Genomic DNA, 24,677 nt, shown 5'->3' on the forward strand with positions numbered 1-24,677 from the left:
AACCCCTTGGACTTTGTTGTTGCAACTGCACCGGCAGCCGGTACAATCATGCATTGTATTTACGTTATGTTTGTTAGGTTTTATTTTATTTATTTTGCAAGGCTAGGCCCCTAGTTATGTTTTTACTCATTCGTTTATCAGCCAGAAATTCAAGTCCAGAATCTAGGGAGATTCCTAAGGAATCCTAAGGAGATTTGTTTATAAGAAGTTTTTCTCAGCAACATTTGCATATCAGGTTGCTAATTATTGGAATGAGCTTCCACGTGTGATTAGATATCAGTCTAATTATGGTAAATTTAGTATATTATCGAAGACGCATTTGCTTAAGAAGTATGTGGCTCACTGCAGTAGTCCTCTTTCCAGTCCCCTGTGCACGGAGGGTGTCTTCTCACATTTCCTAATCTGGACCTCCCTCTGTCCAACTTTCTCTTTCTGTGGCTCAGGAATGAGTCTTTCTTGCTTCTGCATCCTCTTGCTCATACTTTCTGCTTTCTGGTAGCAATGCCCCATGTTCTTAGGATCAGGCTCTTCTCCAGGAGCAATGGATCCTTTATCATCTTCCTCATTTCAGCTTCTGCCTAGTAGCATTCCAGGGAGCTCTTTTATGGGTGTTTTGGCTTTACATTACTCCCAGTTAGTTAACTCCGCACCAATAGCTGAACCTGTCCCCCTCTCCCTCCCGAAGGTAGGGGCCTTATTCCTCCCAAACTCTCACAGTTGGGCCAGAGCTTTCCAAAGTGGCCTTCCTCTTTTCTGGGCTGAAAAGGGAAATGCCTATTCTTCCCAATGAGGTTTAATAAGAGAGGAGACAGCATGACATCAAAAAGATGAAGCTGGTTTTTTCCCAGCAGCTGCCATATTGGTGTACCCAAAACAAACCCCTTGAGAACTCCCAAAACTCTCCTCCTAACAGAAAGAATCCAAAACCAAGGAGATTTAATAAAACAACATAAACCTCACAAGTTTGCCATTATTTTTCAACAGCATCTACGAATGTTTTGGGTCACTCAATATGGAGGCAAGGTTCAACCCATATAATGGGCCAGATAGGAGACAGCATGCACCTATCTTATTAAACCTCCTTGATTCCTCCCTATGACATGCCTGGTACCTGTCAAAGGGGACATGCTAATTCTTGTGTTTACATTAGTTTTATCATGGAAACAGGGGGCCAGAGTTCCCCCCCCCCCCCCCCCCCCCCCGTAGCACCTAAGCGAGAAGGTCTCCCACACACACACATTTTTCAGTTTGACAGGATCTCAATCTGTCACAGTAGTTATCCAACATTCAACTTTATCTTAGATAGAACATAGTTTAGCTTCAATATCAGGCATTATATCTGGTAGACTAAGAGAGTGTGATCGCATCAGCAGAAAGGTAGACTTTCACTCCAATTTCCTACCCATGGAACTCATCAATACTATTAAACAGAGTGGGAAGAAGTGGAGGATCCTTGAGGGACCCCACAGGACATTGCCCATTGTTCTGATAACATACCTGACATTTTAACCCTATACATTCTTAATCTTAGAAAACCCTCCATCAATTTCAGCTTCCTACTGGATATTCCTAACCCACTTAACAACTGCAGCAGTAAAGCATGGTCAAATTGAACACTGCGGATAAATCAAATTTTAATACTATAGGCTTGTTTCCCTTTACTCAACATAAGACGTGCTTTTGATATTAAAGTTCAAATAACTGTTTCTGTGCTATAATTTTTTCGAAATCCCAGTGGAGAGGGATGCGTGTAAGTTGTCTTGAGCTTCTAAGGTGTGAGTAAAAAAAAAAATTGTATTGAAATGCACATGTTTAAAAGATAATGTTTTACCACTAGAGAGCACCAAATCTGGCTGGTTTAGGAGCAGGGGACTTGAAATGTAAAAACAAAAAGCTGAGCTCTTGTGGCCTATTGTCAGCCAAACATGGTCCATGTTTATTTTAATTTACTACAAGCCGTTAAGCCCGTTAAAACGGGCGAGCTTTGTGTTTAGAAAAATGTAATGAAATAGTGAAAGGAAGAAATGAGTTGATGTCTACAGTACACCCCTCTGTGTCCTCCTAGTTCCAGGCCCCCCTCCCTCCCTCCCCCTCCAAGTTCCAGGCCTCCCTGTCCTCAGAGTTCCAGGCCTCCGTGCATCTCCTCCGAGTTCCAGGCCCCCTCCCTGCCTGTCCTCCGATTTTAAAGTTCTTACCTAGGGGTCCGGCGGCAGTGAAAGGCGAACAGGTTGGACACTTGAGCCTGCCTTCCCGGTTCCCTTCTCTCTCAGCTAAGAGATCTGTCTCTGGTGCCGCCCTCATTTCCTTTTTCCGCAAGGGTGGGACCAGAGGCAGAGCTGTCAGCTGAGAGAGAAGGGAAGGCAGGCCGGGGTTCGGATAAAGACACTTCCCACGCTGGACTCTGTGGCCGTCCGCTTCTGAGGGAGGGGTGCTGCTGTCACCCTGCCTTAGCAAGGCTAATAGCCTCCCTCAGTGGAAGGGGCGGGACAGCAATGCCGGCAATGGATCTGCGAGACCTGCTGCGCATGCGTGGAACGTCGATGGCAGCTGCTCTCTACTGCGCATTTGCGGGTGAGTCGGTCACAGCTCATTTATATAGTAGGATTCCGCCCCTCATACTTATATCACAGGGCGGTGCAGTCAAATAAAATACCATATGGAAAGGAACACCAGTAATCATAGGACAGCCAACAATCATTCAAAGAAAGGAAAGAGGGAAGTTAAAAAAGGAAAGAAATAAAAAAGAGAGAGAGAGAGAGGGGGTCAGTAGACTCTAAGTACATCCACTGTAATCTATGGAACGATCGCCAAATACTCAAAGGTATGTGCTTTTAGGGCTGTTCAGAATTTGAGATGTTTCAAGACGCACTTGAGGTGGTAACACACAAGGATGGCACTATTCAAAAAAAATGCAATAGCCCCTGGTTAAATCAAGCCGCACAGCTCTAGGAGATGGAATATAAAGACGCCAATCATTCAAAGAACAAAAGGAGCCTATGCGGAACATATGAGGTGACAAGGGTTTCTAGATAAGATGGAATACCAAATGAAGAGCTTTAAAGGTAAGAGTCAGACTCTTTAACCGAATACGGTGGAGTTATATGTTCATAACGCTTGAAACAAGTAAGGACCCTAAGCATAATGAAGTTGCTGGAAATGACACTGCAGTAATCAAGCTGAGAAATAATTAAAAGCATAAAGACATGTTTCCTGAGATGTTTTATCTATTTTATTTATTATATTTGTACCCCGCGCTTTCCCACATACAGCAGGCTCAGTGCGGCTTACATAGTAAAAAAAAAAAAAAAAAAAAAGCAGTTGAATAATACAGAATTGACGAAGATAGTAAAAAGCAATCTTTTGTCAATGATGTGATTTGTTCTTTGAAGGATAATTCTTGGTCTATAATAACTGACCGATTTTTTGAGAGAGAACTACACTAATTGACTGACCATTGATCTGAGGTGCAAATGAGGGAATGACAGATTTACCCTAAATCCAACATAGGCCATGTTTCACCAAGGGTATGGTCTTCTCAGACTACATTCATCCAACTTCCAACCCTGATGCAGCCCTTGACGAAACATGGCCCATGCTGGTTGCAGGTCCCAATATTAAGATAAGTGTATCAATTCATAGAAGATATAGTTATAATTATTTGTTACATTTGTATCCCACATTTCCCCACCTATTTGCAGGCTCAGTGTGGCTTACATAATACCGTAGGCGTACGCCAAGCCGGTAGAGAACAAATACAAAGTGGTATAATGGTAGAATAAGATACATGTGTTACAGACACATTTTGGAATCGTAGAGAGGAGAAGATTGCGTTAGGTCCATTAGTTACTTTGTATAGTTGTGTAGCAGGGTTCAGGATTTTAGGTTATGTCAGTAGTGTATACTTTTTTGAATAGGTAGGTTTTTAGTGATTTCCTGAAATTCAGATGGTCGTATATTGTTTTCACTGCTTTTGGTAGTGCATTCCATAGTTGTGTGCTTATGTAGGAAAAGCTGGATGCATAAGTTGATTTGTATTTGAGTCCTTTGCAGCTTGGGTAGTGAAGTTTTAGGTATGTTCTTGTTGGTCTGATTGTATTTCTGGTTGGCAGGTCTATCAGCCCTGTCATATATCAGCCACACATGTGGGGATTCCCAAGCTGTGGATTGTGCTGCAGTACAATTGTCTAATTACAGGTTGATTAGTTGACTTTGGACCTATGAAGAGGAAGGTGAGATACAGGACTGCGATCCTGTGTGAAATGAGACACCACTGAGGTCTGTGAAAGCATGTTCCTGATGTGCATTTAAATATGTTTAGTGCTGGGTTGATCTATTTGTGGAAATAGATCTCATGCATATTCATTGGAGGAATCCTGAAAACCTAACTGGATTACGGCCCTGGAGGACTGAGGTTGCCCATCCCTGCTATAAGTCATGAGTAGAGAGACAGATAGAGCAGACGATGTACTCTTTGGAATACGATACAAAAAGAGCACTGGAAAGAAGCATTTTCTATAGAACGAGAAGGTGATGGAAACCTGGCACGGACTTCGAGTAGAGGTTATAGGAACAGAAACAGTGGGTAAAGGGGTCATGGATGTGATATACCACCTTTCTCTGACACAACCAAAGCAGTTTGCAAATATGCAGGTACTTTCTCTGTCCCTAGTGGGCTCACAATCTAAGTTCTGTACCTAGGGCAATGGAGGATGAAGTGGCTCGCTCAGGGTCACAAGGAGGTGCAGTGGGAATCGAACCTAGTTCCCCAGGATTCAAGGTTCTTGGGACAGACACAAAGGGACCTTTCTGAAAGAGGAAAAGATGACAGACATATAGGATGTGCGAGAACAGAATAGGCGGATACAACTGAGCAGATTAGAAAAGGACTCTTCTGTCCATCTAACATCATCTATTTATGCTGTGCTTCCTGGACACGACAAAAATTTTGGTTGGTCCAGAAGCAAAGTGGTTTACCCCATTCCAACATCCATGCCCAGAGCGATCCAGGAGACTACAGACCAATAAGGTTGGTGTTAGTGTAGGACACAATGGTAGAAGGCAGAAGCAACATGGTTTTAGTGAAGGGAAAGTGTTGATTTATCAATCTGATATATTTTTGAAACTCTTTAGTAAACGTGGTTAAAGGTGAGTCAGTTGATGCACTGTTTCCAGAACAAACAAGGCGTTTTTGACAAAGTCCCTCAGGAGAGATTCCTGAGGAAATTAAAAAGTCATGGGATAGGAAGCAAAACGAGAGGAAACAGGACTAACTGGTCAGTTTTCTCAGTGGAGAAAGGTAAATACTGGAGAGTCCCAGTGGCTCTGCTTTTTACTATATTTATAAAACGATCTGGAAAAGGAAATGATGAATGAGGTCATTGAATCTGCAGATGAAATAAAATGATTCAAAAGTTGCTAAATCATGAGTAGACTGTGAGAAGTTGCAGGGGAGACTAGGCATCCAAATGGCAGATTATATTGAATATGGATAAATGTAAAGTCATGACTATTGGGAAACTAATCCTAACTACAGGTGTGCAATTCCAGGTTCCATATTAGGAGGCATGATCCAGGAAAAGGAAATCCTGTTTAGTATGTGGCTGTAACAAAAAAACAAAATGAATAACAGAAGTCTTTGTGACAATACCCCTTATTATCTGGCCCAGAAATTAGTACCTTACACTCCAAAATGTAATCTGCGCTCTAGCCCGTGGGGCTTATAGGAAGCCCCATCACTGCAAATCTTGCAGTGTGCTCAGTGAACTTCTAGAGCATTTTTAAACAGCAGTGCCCAGACTGTGGAACAAAATGCCTCCTGCTGGACCATTATGGCTCTTATTGTAAAGCTCCAAATCGAAATAAAATGAAGCTTAAAAAAGAAAATAGGACGATACCTTTTTTGATTGGACTGCTTTCCCCCGGCTTCTGTATAGGTCACCCAAACGTGGATCCTAGATCTGCATATAAACTACTTAGACACTAGATCGCAGGAAGAGGAAAACAGGTGACAATATCTGGAAAAGCTAAGAGAAGGTGGTAGTCAGGAAAGCATAGATGCAATCAGTGGAGCCCTGTCATTAGGCCAACTGAGGCAGAGGCCTCAGGCCCCGCTTTTCAAGGAGCGGCATCCGGCCTAGTGGTTGCATCCCTCCTTCCACCTGGGCAGAGAGAGACAGAACAGATGTTGGATGGGATGGCTAGTGGCTAAAAAGAAGGGAAGGGGGTTGATGCCAAACTGTGGCTGGGGGAGAGGGAGAAGGAACAGATGTTGGATGGGGGGGGATTAGAAAGACGGGAGGGACAGTTTAGTCAAGCTACCGTGTTTCCCCGAAAATAAGACACTGTCTTATATTAATTTTTGCCCCCAAAAATGCGCTAGGTCTTATTTTCAGGGGCTGTCTTATTTTTTGGGGAAACATCGGGGTTGGATCGGGGTTGGCCCGCCCGCCCTCCGTCGCTCCCGGAACTTAAACGCCTCCTTTCACCTTCGCAGCAAGCAGCAGCAGGGCAGGCCACTCCTTCCTTCCGTGTCCCGCCCTCGCCTGACGTAACGTCCGCGAGGGTGCGGCACGGAAGGAAGGAGAGGTCTGCCCTGCTGCTGCTTGCTGCGGTGAAAGGAGGCGTTTAAGGTTAGTTCCGGGAGCGACGGAGGGTGGGTGGAGGGGGGGCCCGGTGACCTCGGGTGGGGGGGCGGCCTTGTCCGACTCTCGGCGGCCCTGCTTTCAAACAAAAATTTGCTAGGTCTTACTTTTGGGGGAGGCCTTATATCTACCATTTCAGGAAAACCTCTACTAGGTCTTATTTTCAGGGGATGTCTTACTTTCGGGGAAACAGGGTATTTAGGTAGTATAATTAAACCACAGAATCCAAGGAGTGGAGGAGTAGCCTAGTAGTTACAGCACCAGCCTGTCTCCCACTGAACATTGCTGGTTAGAGCTTAGCGGACAACCGGATATATCCGCCAATTTTCAGCACATCACTGGCTAACTTTGGCGGCAAATCTGTCCGCATCAGTAGCAGGTCTAGGTTTAGCCACTATGAACTCAGCCAGCCAGCGCTGCATATCGACTTGGCTATGTTCTTAGCGATCAAAAATAAACCAGATGTCAATGCCACTCACGGGAACTGGGCTGGCATTGAACATCCAGGCTCAGTGTTGGCCGCAGGAGGCAGCCTGGCTACCTCCCGTGGTTCGACTATCGGGCCTGATGTTTTTAAGTCAAGCTCCCTGCTGGAAATAGCCGGTTGGAAAGCATGCCATATCTCATTTTCTGACGGCTGCCCACTAGATAATGGACGAGAAATTAGGAAAAATGTACTAAGCTACCCATATCATTTATGATGCTTCTGGCAGGGAGAAATTAATGTTCTTTTATAGAGATGCCTATAGTGTGGTGGAACTTTAAAGATGATGGAGAATGGCATTCTGCATACACAAATCTGCAACCTTATGACAGTTAAAAAAAATAAACACAATTCTGGCCACTGTAGAGAGTAAAACCCGACAACAGCTGGACTGCAGATTTTCATAGGCATTAACTTGATCACTATAGCAGGGCTGAGATGGGAGCTTGAGCTTTCAGAAAGGAAGGAATGTGTCTTTTTCTTATTACAGACAAGAGGTGGTGTTAGAACTTTTTGCATCTTGGTTCACCACAAAAGAAATGATTGTACTGAAGAACGAGAAAACACTCTTTCACTTTATTTGTAAACATGATTGTATTTTGCCTTGAGGAAACAGACCTATGGATTACCTATCGTGCAAGTAATTTCATATTGCTTTGTACCCAAGATAAGACATAATAAAGATTTAGAACAGTCTTCCCCTATTCTGTACCACTCTGATATTGTTAGAATATATACACACACAGCTCGTTCAGACTGATCCACTGCATAAGAACAACCATACTGGGTCAGACCAATAGTCCATCTAGCCCCGTATCCTGCTTCAGCAGTGGCGAAGCCAGGTCACACGTAGCTGGCAGAAACCCAATTAGTAGCACCATTCCATGCCACCAATCCCAGGGCAAGCAGTGACTTCCCCCATGTGGGAGAAAACTGTTGCCTTTCAACAACCTGGCCCTCAGCCTATTAACAAAGAGAGGAATGTGACAGGTATAGTGGCCTAGTGGTTAGGGTGGTGGACTTTGGTCCTGAGGAACTGAGTTGGATTCCCACTTCAGGCACAGGCAGCTCCTTGTGACTCTGGGCAAGTCACTTAACCCTCCATTGCCCCATGTAAGCCGCATTTAGCCTGCCATGAGTGGGAAAGCGCAGGGTACAAATGTAACAAAAATATATATATGTGTGTTTCGCAGTTGTCCTGTGCCCTCTGAAAAAATGTTTCAGAAAGATCTTGCACAGTGGCATGCGACTTGACAAGTGCCCTCACTCAGGTTCATGATTTTCTACCTAGGTAACTCCTGGCTTAAAATTCCTACTCCACCTAGAGAAAAAAAACAAAGTATCTGCACTGCAAAGGGGTGGGAATGGGAAATTCGCAAGAAATAGTGGCCGCTAGACCCAAATCTTCAAAAGGAAACTCGTCATAGAGTTTCCCTTGACATTCTCTCACTGGCCTGAAAGTAGTACCACTTTAAAAAAAAAATTGCTCCTTTTATACACAGTCATGAGGTACTGATCATGTTTATAACTCTGTTCTCTTATCATCATTAACAGAAGCTGCATACAACAGATACAGCGCATTACAGTATCACGTGGCTTAGGCCAAGTCCAGCAGACACTGATCACAAGCAGCCCATTGGCATCGCAGTCAAGATGTGCCATCATACTTTTGTTACACTTGCTGGGCGTTGCCAACAGTTCACAATCCACCCAGCCCAGCAAGGCTGTACATAAAATCCTCTTATTGAGTACAGGTCATCAGAAAGATCAAAGTCTTCTTTCAAGAACTAGTGTAACAGGCTGAAGCTCCCTGTAACACCTTGGTATAAATTAAGAATAGCAGCTTAGTCACTCTATGGTCTTTACCCATGTAGCCTCTTTGGAGCAAGACCCAAACAGACATCACCGTAGTTAAAACTTCCTTTCTGAACAACATTCAAGGCTGAGAAACAGATCAGAAATTCCAAAACATAATACAAAGTTTAAGTGAAAAGCAACAATATGCCCAAGCAGACACCTTCCCACTCCCCCTCCCCATCTGAAGCACAAAATAGGTGTCAGCTGTTTTGTAAGGATGACTGGTAGAAAAATACAGTTTGTGATAAGCTTGCACTGGTCCATATAGCCCATCCTGCCTCCGTTGCGTCGTGTGTGTTGCACGAGTAGGTATCTTCAAGAAAAGGATGGTCTGCAGCACGCTGAAGCTTTCCAGATCAGGGCAGAGGGGAGAAGGAAAGCAACTTCGGTGCCATACCCTACCTAAATAACCCAATAGTTCCCCAAACAGTGCAAGTGTTGTTACTGAACCTGGCCGAGCATGCAAAGGACAGGCCTCTCAGTACAAGTGTGCCTTGCAGGTACCACTCACGTTGTAATCTCTGCATACAGGAATGTCAGGCCAGAGATAGTAGTAAAGGGTTAAGACAGCTGCGGCCTTAGACTGTGGCAGTCATGCCAGTGGCGAAGGCATATTTAAAATACCAAACGCTTAGCTCTTACTGATATTATGCCACTTAACCCAAAATATGTTCAACATTGAATAGACTGGTGAAACACCCTCCCTTCCCCATCTCTCCCAGCATTCCGGCAATGTTTGGCACAGAGTCAAGTGCTTCTGCTCCGACCTACTTGTTAGTAGAACGCAGTACAGCAAGTTCTTAATAAACGTTAAACAATATGAGATGGGCTGTGCACTAGGCCAATTATTTTCCAACGCCACAGTAGAATTTATGCAACAGCTTCAGCTGGCAATGTCTCTAGAATGATCCACTTTTTTTTAACCAAAACACTTAAAGCTTCACTAGGGGGAAAGTGCTGGTAAGCAACTCAGCGTCCAGCAATCATGGAATGTAAATAATTGACACACGTTGTGAGCCGTTTTGTGGTTGTGCTCTGGGTGGTTGGCAGTCAGAGCTGTTCCAACTAGGACAGAGGTTGTTGTGTTCTGCAATAGCACCCGATTTTCCCTATAATGGAAGGGCTGGTTATGCCCTGCTCCTTCATCGCTGTAGGGTTCAGGCCCTTCTGAGCCTTCTTCTGTGCCTTCCAAGCTTGCAAGTCAATCTCAGCAGCAAAAGCTATAACTCCATACTCCCTCTGGTAAAGAGTCACATCTCTTTCTTAGTGCACAGTAATGTCATGATTCAACAGATCGCTTGCAGGATCTAATTTCTACACCTCCGGTGCAACTGCCAATTGATCAAGAGGCTTTGCAGTAGAGCAGGAGAAGACATTTGGCAGAGTACAGAGAACCAGACTCCCCAACAGTAAGAAACCTCCAGCAACATAGAATGATGTTGAATAGTCCCCCGTCAGATCTCGAAGCCAACCTGAAAAAAACAGAGAAAGACTTCAGCTCTAGCACAATTAAAACCTACTTCACCTAAAGCCCAAACAGTGAGTGATTTCATGCCCAAGTTTTAGCCCAGTACATTTTTTCCAGGCTCAAGACATTTTGCACCCCAGTACATGCACCTATCCAGCCTCCAGCCCAGTGGCGTTCCTAGGGGGGCTGACACCCGGGGCAGATCGCCGATGCGCCCCACCCCCCCGGGTGCAGCGCGACCCCCCCCCCCGGGTGCACGCCACTGGGGGGGGGGGGGTTGCCGCTCGCCTGCCGGCTCTTCGTTTTCATGCTCCCTCTGCCCCGGAACAGGAAGTAACCTGTTCCGGGGCAGAGGGAGCATGAAAACGAAGAGCCGACAGGCGCGCGGCACCCCCCCAGCGGCGTGCACCCGGGGCGGACCGCCCCCCCCTTGGTACGCCACTGCTCCAGCCTAATCTGAGATGCTTCGTACTCAGCATAATACCTGCCTGCCTCTTGTTACTAGACATATGAAAGGAGGAGAGACCTATAGCAGAAACAGTAACCCCCCCCCCCCCCCCAATAATGCAGAATATTAAAGATAAAAGAATAAACTGCTCTTTAACACCTGGGCATTTCTTATTTCCTGACTAACTGCTGAGTCCCTTCATTATAAAAGGCATCACAGAGCTTCCAAGTTACCCAGTTCTAGGAGGGAGATTTTAGAGCAGCCCTAGATTTCTGTCAACCTCACCAGGAGGCATTATAGGACCTCCATCACTCATTTCAGTGGGTAGAATCGGGGACTACAAATACCATACAAAAAGTCTCCCTACCGGAACTGGGTAAATCTAGCGGCTCTGACACCAGAAACCAGGTGAGGTAAAAAGATGTGGGCTCTCCTCCGGGATTAAAGGGCAGAGAGATGCTTTCCAAGGATTAAGAGAGCAAAAGATTAATGACAGTATCGCGTGTGGATCTGTTATGTTTTCCCTTACAGGACAGATTTAGCAGAGTATTATTTTCTCTAGGCTAAAGCAGTTCACGTATTTTTATTTCATTAGAGGGCTAGTCTGTCCTTTAAGAAAGTTTCAGGGGTAGAGGAAGAGATGGAGGAAACTGATTCTTACCAGATAAAGGGGCACCAAGGAGACCACCAATGCTCTCTAGAAGCTGTAGAAGACCCAGGGCTCCAAATATGTGTCCGATCCCTACAATCTCTGGCAACAGGGAGAAAACCACAGGAGTCATGGCACCGGCGCAGAATCCATAACCAGTGCTGATTGCCAGCAGTGTAGAATAATTCTGTCCAAGTGGAATCAGGAGAAGGCTCAGACCCGTGAAGGAGGTCCAAAACACCAAGATGTGAAGGATCTTGAACCTGCCCAAGTCTGCCATCCAGCCGGAAAATATCCTTCCACATAGGTCAGCTGCAGCCGCCACGGACATGACAAAGGCAGCCTGGTATTCACTGAAGCCCTCACCTCGGGCATGTGCCACCAGGTGGACATAAGGAACAAAATATCCCGTATTGATTAAGGTGATGGCCAAGACGTATCTCATGAAGGGCCAGTGGGATAGTAAAGACAAGCCAAAGAGGGAGAAGCACTGCCCCAGGCAGTTCCTATCTTTGTCCCGCTCCACTGCCTCCAAGGCTAACAGGTCCTCCTTCAGGGTTAGTGGGCGGATGAGAGCACCGCAGACCAGAAGGTTGAAGGTCATGCCAGACAAAATGATGAGTGCACCACGCCATGCATAGACATCCACAAGATACTGGAAGAGTGGGGAGAAGGCAAAAGATGAGAGCCCCACACCGGTGAATGCCAGTCCAGTCGCCAAGCTTCGCCTCTTTTTAAAGTACCGTGCCACAGAGGCAATAGAAGGGGTGAAAACCATGGCCCAGCCCAACCCTGTAACAAAACAAAACAACACAGTACTCAGTCTCTGCTTCGCTTGCATACAGCTAGCTGGTCCTCTGGGGTAACATACAGTAGTGAACATGGTTTGCCTTTCAGTACAACTGTAAAAAAAAAAAAAAAAACTGAGTTACAGCTGAAAATTTTTTTTAAGTCATTCTGAGAATTTGATAAGCTGAGTGTTGAACTTCAGATGAGAGGAGAAAACTTGTAAGACAGAAAGGTCAGCTTGGCTATTATAAATCTGTTAGTTAGATTTCCAAACACTCATTTTGCAGACTGAAATTAGTTGTGTACTATACCTGAAAGAAGTCCAATGCATAGGTAAAGGTGCATCAAGCTGCTGGCAAAAGAAGCGAGAAACATCCCCAGCCCCGAAACCAATCCTCCGGTCATAATCACGGGACGCGCTCCATAGCGAGTACAGAGCGCGCTGGCCAAGGGACCTGTCACAGGCAGACACATGGCTGTTGATGCAGGAAAACAGCAAAACCAAATAATCTCTTACTGCAGCCCCAGCCTCTCCCACCACTGGCTATGATTATAGACTCACAACTTCTCCCTTTTTTTACACCGCTGCAGAAGGTACTGGCAGGAACAACTTAAACTCACTGTACAGCCATTTTGGTCTTCAGTATGGATCATTATCTCTGTAGTAACATAGTAAATGACGGCAGAAAAAGACCTGCATGGTCCATTCAGTCTGCCCAACAAGATAAACTCATATGTGCTACTTTTTGTGTATACCCTACTTTGATTTGTACCTGTCCTCTTCATGGCACAGACCGTATAAGTCTGCCCAGCACTATCCCTGCCTCCCAACCACCAGCCCCGCCTCCCACCACTGGCTCTGGCACAGACCGTATGTCTGCCCAGCACTATCCCCGCCTCCCAACCACCAGTCCCGCCTCCCACCACCGGCTCTGGCACAGACCGTATAAGTCTGCCCAGCACCATCCCCACCTCCCGCCACCGGCTCTGCCACCCAATCTCGGCTAAGCTCCTTAGGATCCCTTCCTTCTGAAAAGGATTCTTTTATGTTTATCCCACGCGTGTTTGAATTCTGTTACTGTTTTCATTTCCACCACCTCCCGTGGGAGGGCATTCCAAGCATCCACTACTCTCTCCGTGAAAAAAATACTTCCTGACATTTTTCTTGAGTCTGCCCCCCTTCAATCTCATTTCACGCCCTCTCGTTCTACCGCCTTTGCACCTCCGGAAAAGGTTCGTTTGCGGACATCTACTCTATTTAGATGTTCCATCTTTATCATGATTGCGCAGAGACTGATATTGAATAATTGGAAAGATGTCTCACTACTCAACCCTCACTTTTGGTGACATTCTGTATTATATTATCATAAACTGGAAAATTACTGCAGCTAAATTATCTGTTCTAGGAAAAAATTACAAACATGGTCCTCATTAGATCAATATCTCCAATCTTCTACTTAAATACACTTATTTTCTACTCTATACCTATGGTTGATGTTTGGTGAGCAGATATTATATCATATTACGTGTTTTTCTTCTATATACTTATCCTTTTCTTTATCTCTTTTTTCTCTTCTTTTTGTTTGGACAGTGCTGACAAGCTTGTATTTTCAACTACATGCTACCTCTGCCTATTTGTAATCTTTTGGTTACATAAGATTATGTTTTATCTCATTTATTGTTGTCTCTTTGTTATTACTGAATACTTAATAACATTTCTGGAAATATTAAACTCACTGCACAAGTGCTTCACATCCCTCCAGAGGGCACTGGGTGGCTGAACTATCTATTTTTATTTGTGGATCTTTAGCTAGGTGAACTTTGTTTTGCTTAGCTTTACCCCAATACAACTCCCATGTAGCAACACCTCTACATAGTTTCGCGGATAGGCAGAGGAGGCGACCAGAAGAGTGTTTAGCAGGGTAGGCCACCCTTCTGTGACTTCCTTCTTCACACAGGGCAGGATGATGAGACAAGCTGTGGCCTTATTTATTTAGATTTTGCTCACACCCTTTTTCAGTAGTAGCTCAAGGTGAGTTACATTCAGGTACTCTGGATATTTCTCTGTCTCAGGAGGGCAATGGAGGGTTAAGTGACTTGCCCACGATCACAAGGAGCAGCAGTGGGATTTGAACTGGCCACCTCTGGATTGCAAGACTGGTGCTCTACCCACTAGACCACTCCACTTATACTTTCTTAGGCTCGGATGACCCAACAGCAGCTGTGCTGAAACCCCAAGAACAACAAAGGCAAAGCCACCTCAGTATCCTGCACAATGCTGAGGGTATTTTTATTTTACTTATTTTAAAATTTCTTATATAGAACCTGCAAGCCCGAGAGCAATCAATGTACATTCAGGTACAGTATCGCCTCTCTTGTTGGGTGCCTACACTAGTAAGTGCATCTTGCTTTCATGCTCCTTAGCTGAACACTAGAATGGAGAAATGGAGATTCCTGAGAATGCAGGGGTTTGCTATTTCTTTGTCCCCCTCCACCACAATCAGTAAACACTAAAGTACCATGGATATGAAAGTGTAAACATGCATAGCATTCAATTAACCACAGAGCTTCCTGTAGGTCAGGACCCCAGTAGTCTGTCCATTGGTGCATCTACTCTGCACCTCTGGGGGTGGGGGTGTCACAATTTTATTTGGCTGCCACATGGGCACAAAAGATTGACAAACACTGGTCAAAAGGCTAAGAGATGCACAACGAAGTTTTCAACCCTTGCGTGTCAAGCACTCCTCTAGCCATTCTTAGAAAAAGTATGCGAGTGTCATTTGAACGTGTGGCTGTAAAGGTCAACAGGAAATATGGGTGCTACCTTTTTACCAGACTGATAATATATAGCTTACCTAGCTTTTTTGGAAGCTAATGATCTATTCCTCAGGTCAGAACAATCAGCTCCGGAAAACTAGCCAGTTAATGTCAGTCTAATGAAAAGATAGCAGTTTATAGAATTCTCTACTTGTTGAGTGTACAATGAATAAGACCGGGATGAGTGATCTTACTGCAGAAATCCCATCCAGAGGCATGCATACAGTGTTACAGGACCTAGCCACTACTCACTGCCAAACTGCTGCACAGCGATGCCGATGGATGTGATCCAGGAGACGCTGCCAGAGAGCTTGTCAAAATACTGGACAAACTCCACGAAGAAGACTCCGAAGGATCGGATCACGCCAAAAACCAGTGCAGTCTGGAAGAAGGCTGCAAGCACCACCATCCAGCCCCAGCCTCCATCGGGAGGCTCCGGATACACTGAGGAAGCCATTCGTTATAGACAGCTCCCCGGACAAGAGCTAATCTTAAAAGGTGACTGAAAGATGAGAGAGAAAGAAAATAAAAAGGTGTCACCTCATGACAAGGATTGCTTTTAGAACCGCCTTCTTTTCTGATTTGCAGGCAGGTGTTTTGAGGGCAGAGCAGAGGACAAGGTCTCCTCATTATAGACCTTAAAGGAGTATGCGATAGTCAACTAGCTATCAATATCAGCTGACTGTTCCACAGCAAATGTCAGCTGCTGCTGTATCAGCATAGTGTACTTCCCTGAGTCACTGAGTCCCAGGAACCCTGTATTCTGGGTAGTGCTGGGATACCACCTCTGATTCACTCTCCAGGGGCTGTGCTACTGGAACCGTAGGCTGTACCTTCACATGCACGTGGTGGAAGGAAGGCGGTATCCGTAGCAGTCCGTAGGCTCCGCATGATGACCAAGTGCTCTGTAATGGTACATTATCTTCTCAGACACGATCTTCCTCTTCTTGGAAACACTGACTTAGCAGGCTCATCTGGAGTTTGTGGGGAATACAAACAACCTGTAAAACTAGTCTATACCAGATAAACTTCTTCAGTAAAAAAAACAAAAAAAAAAACCCATGCACACACAACATAAAACATAAACCTGGCAAGCATTCCAGCAGGTGTAAAAAAAACAAAGAAAAGAAACACGCACACACACAACAACATAAAACAAAAACCTGGCAAGCATTCCAGCAGGTGTAAAAAACAAAGAAAAGAAACACACACACACACACACAACAACATAAAACAAAAACCTGGCAAGCATTCCAGCAGGTGTAAAAAAAACAAAGAAAAGAAACATGCACACACACAGCAACATAAAACAAAAACCTGGCAAGCATTCCAGCAGGTGCAAAAAACAAAGAAAAGAAACACGCACGCACACAACAACATAAAACAAAAACCTGGCAAGCATTCCAGCAGGTGTAAAACAACAAAGAAAAGAAACACGCACACACACAGCAACATAAAACAAAAACCTGGCAAGCATTCCAGCAGGTGTAAAAAACAAAGAAAAGAAACACGCACACACACAACAACATAAAACAAAAACCTGGCAAGCATTCCAGCAGGTGTAAAAAACAAAGAAAAGAAACACGCACACACACAACAACATAAAACAAAAATCTGGCAAGAATTCCAGCAGGTGCTTAAGGAGAAAAGAAAGGCCAAATCACTGGCAGAAGAATGAGAGGTATGTTCATCTAGAGAAAGTGCAAGTTGAAGGAGCTACTAGCTTTCTTATCAGGGAAGACCCCACCTAGCAATACAGGCCAGGTCATGTAGCCTGCATGAGAAAGCCTCTCCGATAGCTGATGACTGACAGAATGGTTTACTTGAGAAACCAGAAGTCTTGCCAGAACAGTGAATAAATGACCAGCAATTTAACTTGTCCTAATGGACAACAGGTACCTCAGTGCTTAGGGGTAAATGATTCATTGGAAGTAAAGCAAAGAAATGCAAGACCATCCTAACTGTGGACTAAGGCAGAATTGCTGATAGAACAATATCCCTTACAGATAAGCAACAGATAAGAAAATGGAAAATAGGAGGACCTGTCCAACTGCAAGTGCATGATAGGCAGTATCACCTTGAGGTTACCTTCTGTTAAACATTTATATGTGCAAAATGCACTTATAAAATGTTTCGACTGCTTTGCTATGGAGAAAAGGGTTTCTTCGCCAATGCTCTCTTGCTTGAGTGCATCATCTTGAACAACATTTTATATCTTAATGTTATGTTATTGTTTGATTTTGCTTTAAAACACAAGGTTTTTATTTTATACGTTGATGTTATATTACGCTAAATAACTGTACCTTGAATACGCAAGTTGCCTTGAGCATTTTGTATGCTTAGCTGAAATTGGGTGGCGGAGCAGGTGGGGGGAAGAGGGGTTGGTGGTTGGGAGGCTAGGATAGGGGAGGGCAGACTTATACGGGGTCTGTGCCAGAGCCGGTGATGGGAGGCGGGAAATACTGCTGGGCAGACTTATACGGTCTGTGCCCTGAAAAGACAGGTACAAATTCAAGATATGAGTTTATCTTGGGCAGACTAGATGGACCATGCAGGTCTTTTTCTGCCGTCATCTAGTATGTAAGTATGTAGTATGTATGGGAAGGCAACCAGTAAATAAAAATGAAAGGCAATCTAATGCTCTGATCTTTAAAAAGCTATACAAAAACAGTAAGAGACAAGGGGTAGGCAGGACTCAAGACAGTCAACCTAGTACCCAAAATACTACTGTTTTCCAGCCTACATCAAGTCCCCTTAAAAAACATTTTGAACAAATTATATTCTGACAATGTAACAATATTACTTCCCTTACCTTTTAAAAGTAAGATGAATTGTAAGAGTTGAAAAGCTTTTTGATGCTGCTTTTAACTCCTAACCCTTATTCACTTGTTCAGAGCCCTTATTTTATCATCCTCACTTTAATATTCCCTTATCTCTTGTTTGTCCTGTTTGTCTGGCCTGATTAGATTGTAAGCTCTGTCGAGCAGGGACTGTCTCTTCATGTTCGAGCGCTGCGTACGTCTAGTAGCGCTATAGAAATGATAAGTAGTAGTAGTAAAAGCATGAGAAAATGGCTGTGGAGGTGGACTTTGGAATGATTTGCAAGAGAGGAAAACAGCTGGAGTGGGTCAGCAACAGGAAAGAGAAAGATTACAGCAGGAATGGATTTTGGATGTTGCTCTCACCTTTTTTTTTCAGATATAGTTCAAGGTACGTTACATTTATGCACTGTAGGATGAAATAATATTAGCATAAAGCCTCCCTTAAGTTTTCCTGGAAAACTCATTGTAAAACGGGATTTTAGTCAAGCTATTAGATAGTATAATTAAAACCACAGAATCCAAGGAGTGGAGGAGTAGCCTAATAGTTACAGCCTGACAAACAGGGAACCCCAGTTCATAGCCTGCTGTTGTGCCTAGTGATCTTGAGCAAAATTCACTTAATCCTCCATTGCCTCTGGCAGAAACTTGAGCTACTATGGGAAAAAGGTATGAGCTAAATCCAAATAATAAATAAAAGAAGTACAACTAAATAGCTAAGGGGGGGGGGGGGTGGAAGAGATCCAGGCTGAATTTTCATTGTCTTTGCTGATAACTTCTAGGGACTGTCCCAGATATCATGAATACATAACCAAATACCTAATGTTTTTGAAGAACACCTTCCTCTACTTCACTAACAAAAGGCCAGTTTCAGACAGGAAGACACACCAGGCAGGCACCATCACGTGATACCTTTGTTACTTGCTTTGCTGCACAGATAGATTATGGAATAGTTGAATGTTATGAAAACAAAAACAATTACAAAACAAGGAATATAGAATGAAACCAAGTTACAGCCAACGACAAGTATAAAAATCAAGCATCAGTGATTCATAACATCCATGGGTTAAAACTCTAAGTCAGGATCCAAAACAAACAAACAAAAAATCACTATAAAATCCCTGCAACAATAGTAAGAGGGGAAGGTGTAGGGATATAAACAGTGAAGCAACTGTCCTCACCACTCACAAAAAGCACTAATTGAGCTACAGGCCTGTTCTTGGGGTTGCTGAAGTATTCACATTGTTTTCTCTGCCCGAGGTTCTATCCTTCCTCAATTGGTTTTTTGGGGTAACGTTTCCTTCTCCTCCTCCGCCCCGATTTCTGGTTTCTTTGTTTATGCTTGTAAAACAATCCTTTTATTAAAGTCAAAGAACAGCCCACCTACAGTCAACTGATGCCCCGCCCACCTGCAGGTGAGTGACAGGACACCCAGAGTCAACTGATGCCCCGCCCACCTGCAGGTGAGTAACAGGAACAGGTCATCTGGAGTCAACTGATGCCCCGCCCACCTGCAGGTGAGTGACAGGAACAGGACACCCGGAGTCAACTGATGCCCCGCCCACCTGCAGGTGAGTGACAGGAACAGCCCACCTGGAGTCAACTGATGCCCCGCCCACCTGCAGGTGAGTGACAGGAACAGCTCACCCGGAGTCAACTGATGCCCCGCCCACCTGCAGGTGAGTGACAGGAACAGGACACCCGGAGTCAACAGATGCCCCGCCCACCTGCAGGTGAGTGACAGGAACAGGACACCCGGAGTCAACAGATGCCCCGCCCACCTCCGGGTGAGTGACAGGAACAGGACACCCGGAGTCAACTGATGCCCCGCCCACCTGCAGGTGAGTGACAGGAACAGCCCACCTGGAGTCAACTGATGCCCCGCCCACCTGCAGGTGAGTGACAGGAACAGCTCACCCGGAGTCAACAGATGCCCCGCCCACCTGCAGGTGAGTGACAGGAACAGGACACCCGGAGTCAACTGATGCCCCGCCCACCTGCAGGTGAGTGACAGGAACAGGTCATCTGGAGTCAACTGATGCCCCGCCCACCTGCAGGTGAGTGACAGGAACAGGACACCCGGAGTCAACTGATGCCCCGCCCACCTGCAGGTGAGTAACAGGAACAGGTCATCTGGAGTCAACTGATGCCCCGCCCACCTGCAGGTGAGTGACAGGAACAGGACACCCGGAGTCAACTGATGCCCCGCCCGCCTGCAGGTGAGTGACAGGAACAGCCCACCTGGAGTCAACTGATGCCCCGCCCACCTGCAGGTGAGTGACAGGAACAGCTCATACGGAGTCCACTGATGCCCCACCCACCTGCAGGTGAGTGACAGGAACAGCTCATACGGCGTCCACTGACGCCCCGCCCACCTGCAGGTGAGTGACAGGAACAGGTCACCTGGAGTCAACTGATGCCCCGCCCACCTGCAGGTGAGTAACAGGAACAGGTCATCTGGAGTCAACTGATGCCCCGCCCACCTGCAGGTGAGTGACAGGAACAGGACACCCGGAGTCAACTGATGCCCCGCCCACCTGCAGGTGAGTGACAGGAACAGCCCACCTGGAGTCAACTGATGCCCCGCCCACCTGCAGGTGAGTGACAGGAACAGGACACCCGGAGTCAACAGATGCCCCGCCCACCTGCAGGTGAGTGACAGGAACAGCTCACCCGAGTCCACTGATGCCCCGCCCACCTGCAGGTGAGTGACAGGAACAGGACACCCGGAGTCAACAGATGCCCCGCCCACCTCCGGGTGAGTGACAGGAACAGGACACCCGGAGTCAACTGATGCCCCGCCCACCTGCAGGTGAGTGACAGGAACAGCTCACACGGAGTCCACTGATGCCCCGCCCACCTGCAGGTGAGTGGCAGAAACTGTCGCCTAGAGACAACTGATACCCTCCCCCCACACACAAGCGGGTGACTGACAAGCTACATCCGGCCTCCTCTCAGCCTCACACGTGGGTCATCCGTCTCCTGGAAAAAGTCCCCCTACCCCCCACCCCCTGCATTCGTCCACCCTAGGATATAGAAGATTAAAAAAATGCCATTGAAAACAAGAATAATAAACCTCAGAAGCGCGTTTTCACAGCAGGTTCTCTTCTGGAGAAGACGTGACGTCACGGAGCTCCAGCGGTTCCTCCAATCAAATCTGGTTTCCGCCCTTAGTAACGGCACGCCGCGCCTGGCAACGTTATCACGTGACACAGGGTTGCGGTTTGGAGCAGGGTCTGTTAAACCTCCTTGGTGACGGCATCATGGGGCGGGGCTTGATCAGCCAGTAGCGTTATTACCCCGTGCAGCGTTCAGATAACGGTTTTATATGGCGACTTGAAGAAACGTGCACAGGAAGATGCCCTGTGTTTTCTCCTTATGGAAATCATTCTCTGAACCGCCGGATGCACAGTTAATTCATTGCTTCAGTTGTTTGGTGTTTTATACTTTTTTATGCATTGCTTTCATGCAAGATCGTATACATTCCCAGGATAGTTTTTCAATAACAAAAAAGAAAATTAGATTTCCACAATTCATGATGTATTGTAAACCACATTCAGCCTGCAAAAAGGTGGGAAAATGTGGGATATAAATAAATCCCTCACCCACCCTAGCACACAAATTCTATAAAAAAATGTTTTTAAATGGACACAAATTCCAACTTTATTTGTAAAGAAAGAGAATAACACCCATTCCTCGGAGCACACCGTCTTTTTTAGAGTGCAAATCTTTTCATGCATGCATATTCATTGTAATATCCTGAAACCCCGACTGATATATATATCTATATATATATATATATATATAGATATATATAGATATAAATACACATGATATATCTATATACCATGATCTGTTCCATATATACCATGTTCCATGTTACCATGTATGTATGCACCTTAACGCAATACCATTGTAATTCTGTTACCCGGAAATGGCACCCGCCATTACGGCAAATGTAAGCCACATTGAGCCTGCAAATTGGTGGGGAAATGTGGGATACAAATGCTACAAATAAATAAATAAATATATGTTCTATGATTATTTCACAAACTTTACATAACAGAAACAGAGCTCTAGTAATCCTGGAAACAACAGAACACATTACGGATTGTATAGAAAATCCTGTCTAATAAAGCAGCACTTATGTCCAGGACTCAAAAAGCACCAATCCTACCTATAAAAAGGCAGACCCTAGAGTACCAAAACACTTCCAGTCCAAGTCAACTGTTACAGATCCCTACAAAGCAGAATACCTCACGGAAACTACATCCTAGCAAAACACTGCACCTTCATCACATGCGCAAAACACTGACACAGACCCTGAACAAATATGAAACAAGGGACCACACATCAATAACAGAGATATGAAGGCAAAAAAACATGAACTGGAAACCTCAAGAAGTCATACTCTATGTATACAGCATTACCAGAGATAAAGAAACTGATATGCAAGATATCAGAGATGCATATTTGCCAAAGCTGATATATTCCAATATTCCAATTAATAAAAGAATAAAATATTTTTCTACGTTTGTGGTCTTAGTATTATCTTTTTCATTTGCTTTGGTTCCAGTGTCTCTTTTCTGCTTTTCTCTATTTTAATTCTCTTGCCAGAATTTCCTGTCCAGGTGACGTGTCTTCTCACTCCACATCCACTACCCAAAACTGCACCAATTCCGATATTCTTGTTTCGCAGTCTCCCTCTCATCTTCATGAATATCGGAGTTGGTGCAGCTTTGTAAGACTGTTATGAATGTTTCAACATATTTTGGAGGTGACTTGGTTTGCCCATGGATGATATAGTCATTGTAAGAAAATACACTCTCATCAGCTAGAGTTTAGAAAGTAACACTGTATGAACATTTTGAGTGGATATTTCTGGCGACGTAAAGAAGGAGGAGCCTTGGATTATCACTATTATTCTTTATATGAACAATCTGTAGTTCTAATTTTCATTATAGGGCTTCATAAGTATATGTGTTTGTTTATCATACTAGCTGGTGTGTAAAACCCTGGGGACAGAGGGATTGTATTTTTCAATATAATTTTTGGTTTTAGGTGTGTATGAGAGGAGTTCATGATTAAGACTGAGGGAAGATTCTTTCATATATATATATTATTTATTTATTTATTGCATTTCCCCCCCTCGTTTTCCCACCTATTTGCAGGCTCAATGTGGCTTGCATAGTACTGTCAAAGGCGTTTGCCCAGTCAGTGGATAACAAATACAAAGTTGTATAGTGATCGTATGAGGTATAAGTGGAGGGTCAGAATGGATGAAGATTGCGTGTTGTCCTGTGCGATCATAGTCATGCTGTGTTGGTAGGTGAAGGGGGTTACGTGGGGTCGTTGGGGTAGGCCTTTTTGAAGAGGTTGGTTTTTAGTGATTTCCTGAAGTTCAAGTGGTTGTGGATTGTTTTCACAGCTTTTGGGAGCCCATTCCATAGTTGTGTGCTTATGTAAGAGAAGCCGGCTACATAAGTTGTTTTGTATTTCAGTCCTTTGCAATTTGGGTAGTGTAGGTTTAGGTAGGATCTTGACGATCTGACTTTGTTTCTTATTGGTAAGTCTATGCGGTCTGTCATGTATTCTGGCACTATGCCGTATATAATTTTGTGGACTAGAGTGCAGATTTTGAAGATGATCCGTTCTTTGATTGGGAGCCAATGCAACTTTTCTCGGAGGGGTTTGGCACTTTCGAAACGTGTTTTGCTGAATATCAGCCTAGCAGCTGTATTTTGGGCGATCTGGAGTTTTTTTTAATGAGTTTTGCAATAATCTGCATGGCTTAGGACCATTGATTGTATTAGGTATCGAAAAGTTGCTTGGGAAGAAAGGTTTTAATCGTTTGAGCTTCCATATTGAATAGAACATTTTCTTTTTTGCAGAGTTTACTTGACTGTCGAGGGTAAGGTTTTGAATAAAAAGGCTTTTGATATAATAAACAGTAGCCATAGTTACTATTTTATAGTACGCATATTTATTGAGGATATCCAGAAAATCTGACTGGCTAGGTGTGTCCCAATGATTGGGTTGAGAACCCCTGTTTTACAAAATGAAGTGGCTACCAAGGCAGAAGCCATTTTGTTTTGCTAAAGCGGTCTCTGATGATGCAACTTGAGCCACGGACGGTTTACTAGAAATTTCACAAGAATACCAACATTTTTCTTTAAGTTCTTCTGCTGTCAACCTCCTTCAGCATACATGTGTGCCACATGGCTACGCAGCAGTAAAGAGTCGCTAAATTGAAGCAGTAGTCTCGTAAACAAAAGTGGTTCCCCCAAACCAAGATTGCCAAGATTATAACTGAAACAAAAGAGAGCTTTTACACCAATTCTATGCACACTTATTCACAAGAAAAAAAGTCTATGGTGCTCATTTTCAAAGCTCATAGTCTTACAAAACTTCATGAGTCTATGTGCTTTGAAAATTAGCCTGTGGGTATTCCTTATAGTATACAGTTTTGGGCCTAAACAGATGTCACACTGAAATGATACACACAGAAGCAATCATTTCAAGTGGAAGATACAGGGGCTTAAGGACCCAAGGAAAGTTAGAAAACAGATTTCTTAAAAATACAGGGCAAGCAGGAGCTAATTGAGCCAGAACAGGGGTGTGTGGACAGAAGTTTATGAATCTGCTTTGAGACGTAAGGCAGCACCAGACAGTGTTGCTTCAGCAGTAGATCAGAGAATCAGGGCT

The 24,677-nt window shown here is 44.6% G+C and overlaps 1 protein-coding gene across 7 annotated transcripts; it reads right to left on the minus strand.

Annotated features, from left to right (window-relative positions):
• Positions 1-8,605: 8,605 nt before the first annotated feature.
• LOC115457824 (monocarboxylate transporter 13-like) lies at positions 8,606-21,102 on the minus strand. Of its 7 annotated transcripts, none has more exons than XM_030187456.1 (6): positions 21,049-21,102; positions 15,987-16,127; positions 15,406-15,655; positions 12,648-12,791; positions 11,560-12,339; positions 8,606-10,454 (listed from the first exon to the last, which is right to left on the minus strand). In XM_030187456.1, the coding sequence occupies exons 3-6, from the start codon at positions 15,608-15,610 to the stop codon at positions 10,297-10,299; spliced, it is 1,287 nt and encodes a 428-aa protein (XP_030043316.1). In that variant the 5' UTR covers positions 15,611-15,655; positions 15,987-16,127; positions 21,049-21,102; the 3' UTR covers positions 8,606-10,296. The 7 variants fall into 7 exon arrangements, with proteins under 7 accessions (XP_030043316.1, XP_030043315.1, XP_030043318.1 ...); XM_030187455.1 differs by lacking the exon at positions 21,049-21,102 and adding an exon at positions 19,161-19,279; XM_030187458.1 differs by lacking the exon at positions 21,049-21,102 and adding an exon at positions 19,214-19,264.
• Between the last annotated feature and the right edge of the window lie 3,575 nt (positions 21,103-24,677).

Source organism: Microcaecilia unicolor, chromosome 14 (genome assembly GCF_901765095.1).
Source record: "Microcaecilia unicolor chromosome 14, aMicUni1.1, whole genome shotgun sequence".
Lineage (NCBI taxonomy): Eukaryota > Metazoa > Chordata > Amphibia > Gymnophiona > Siphonopidae > Microcaecilia > Microcaecilia unicolor.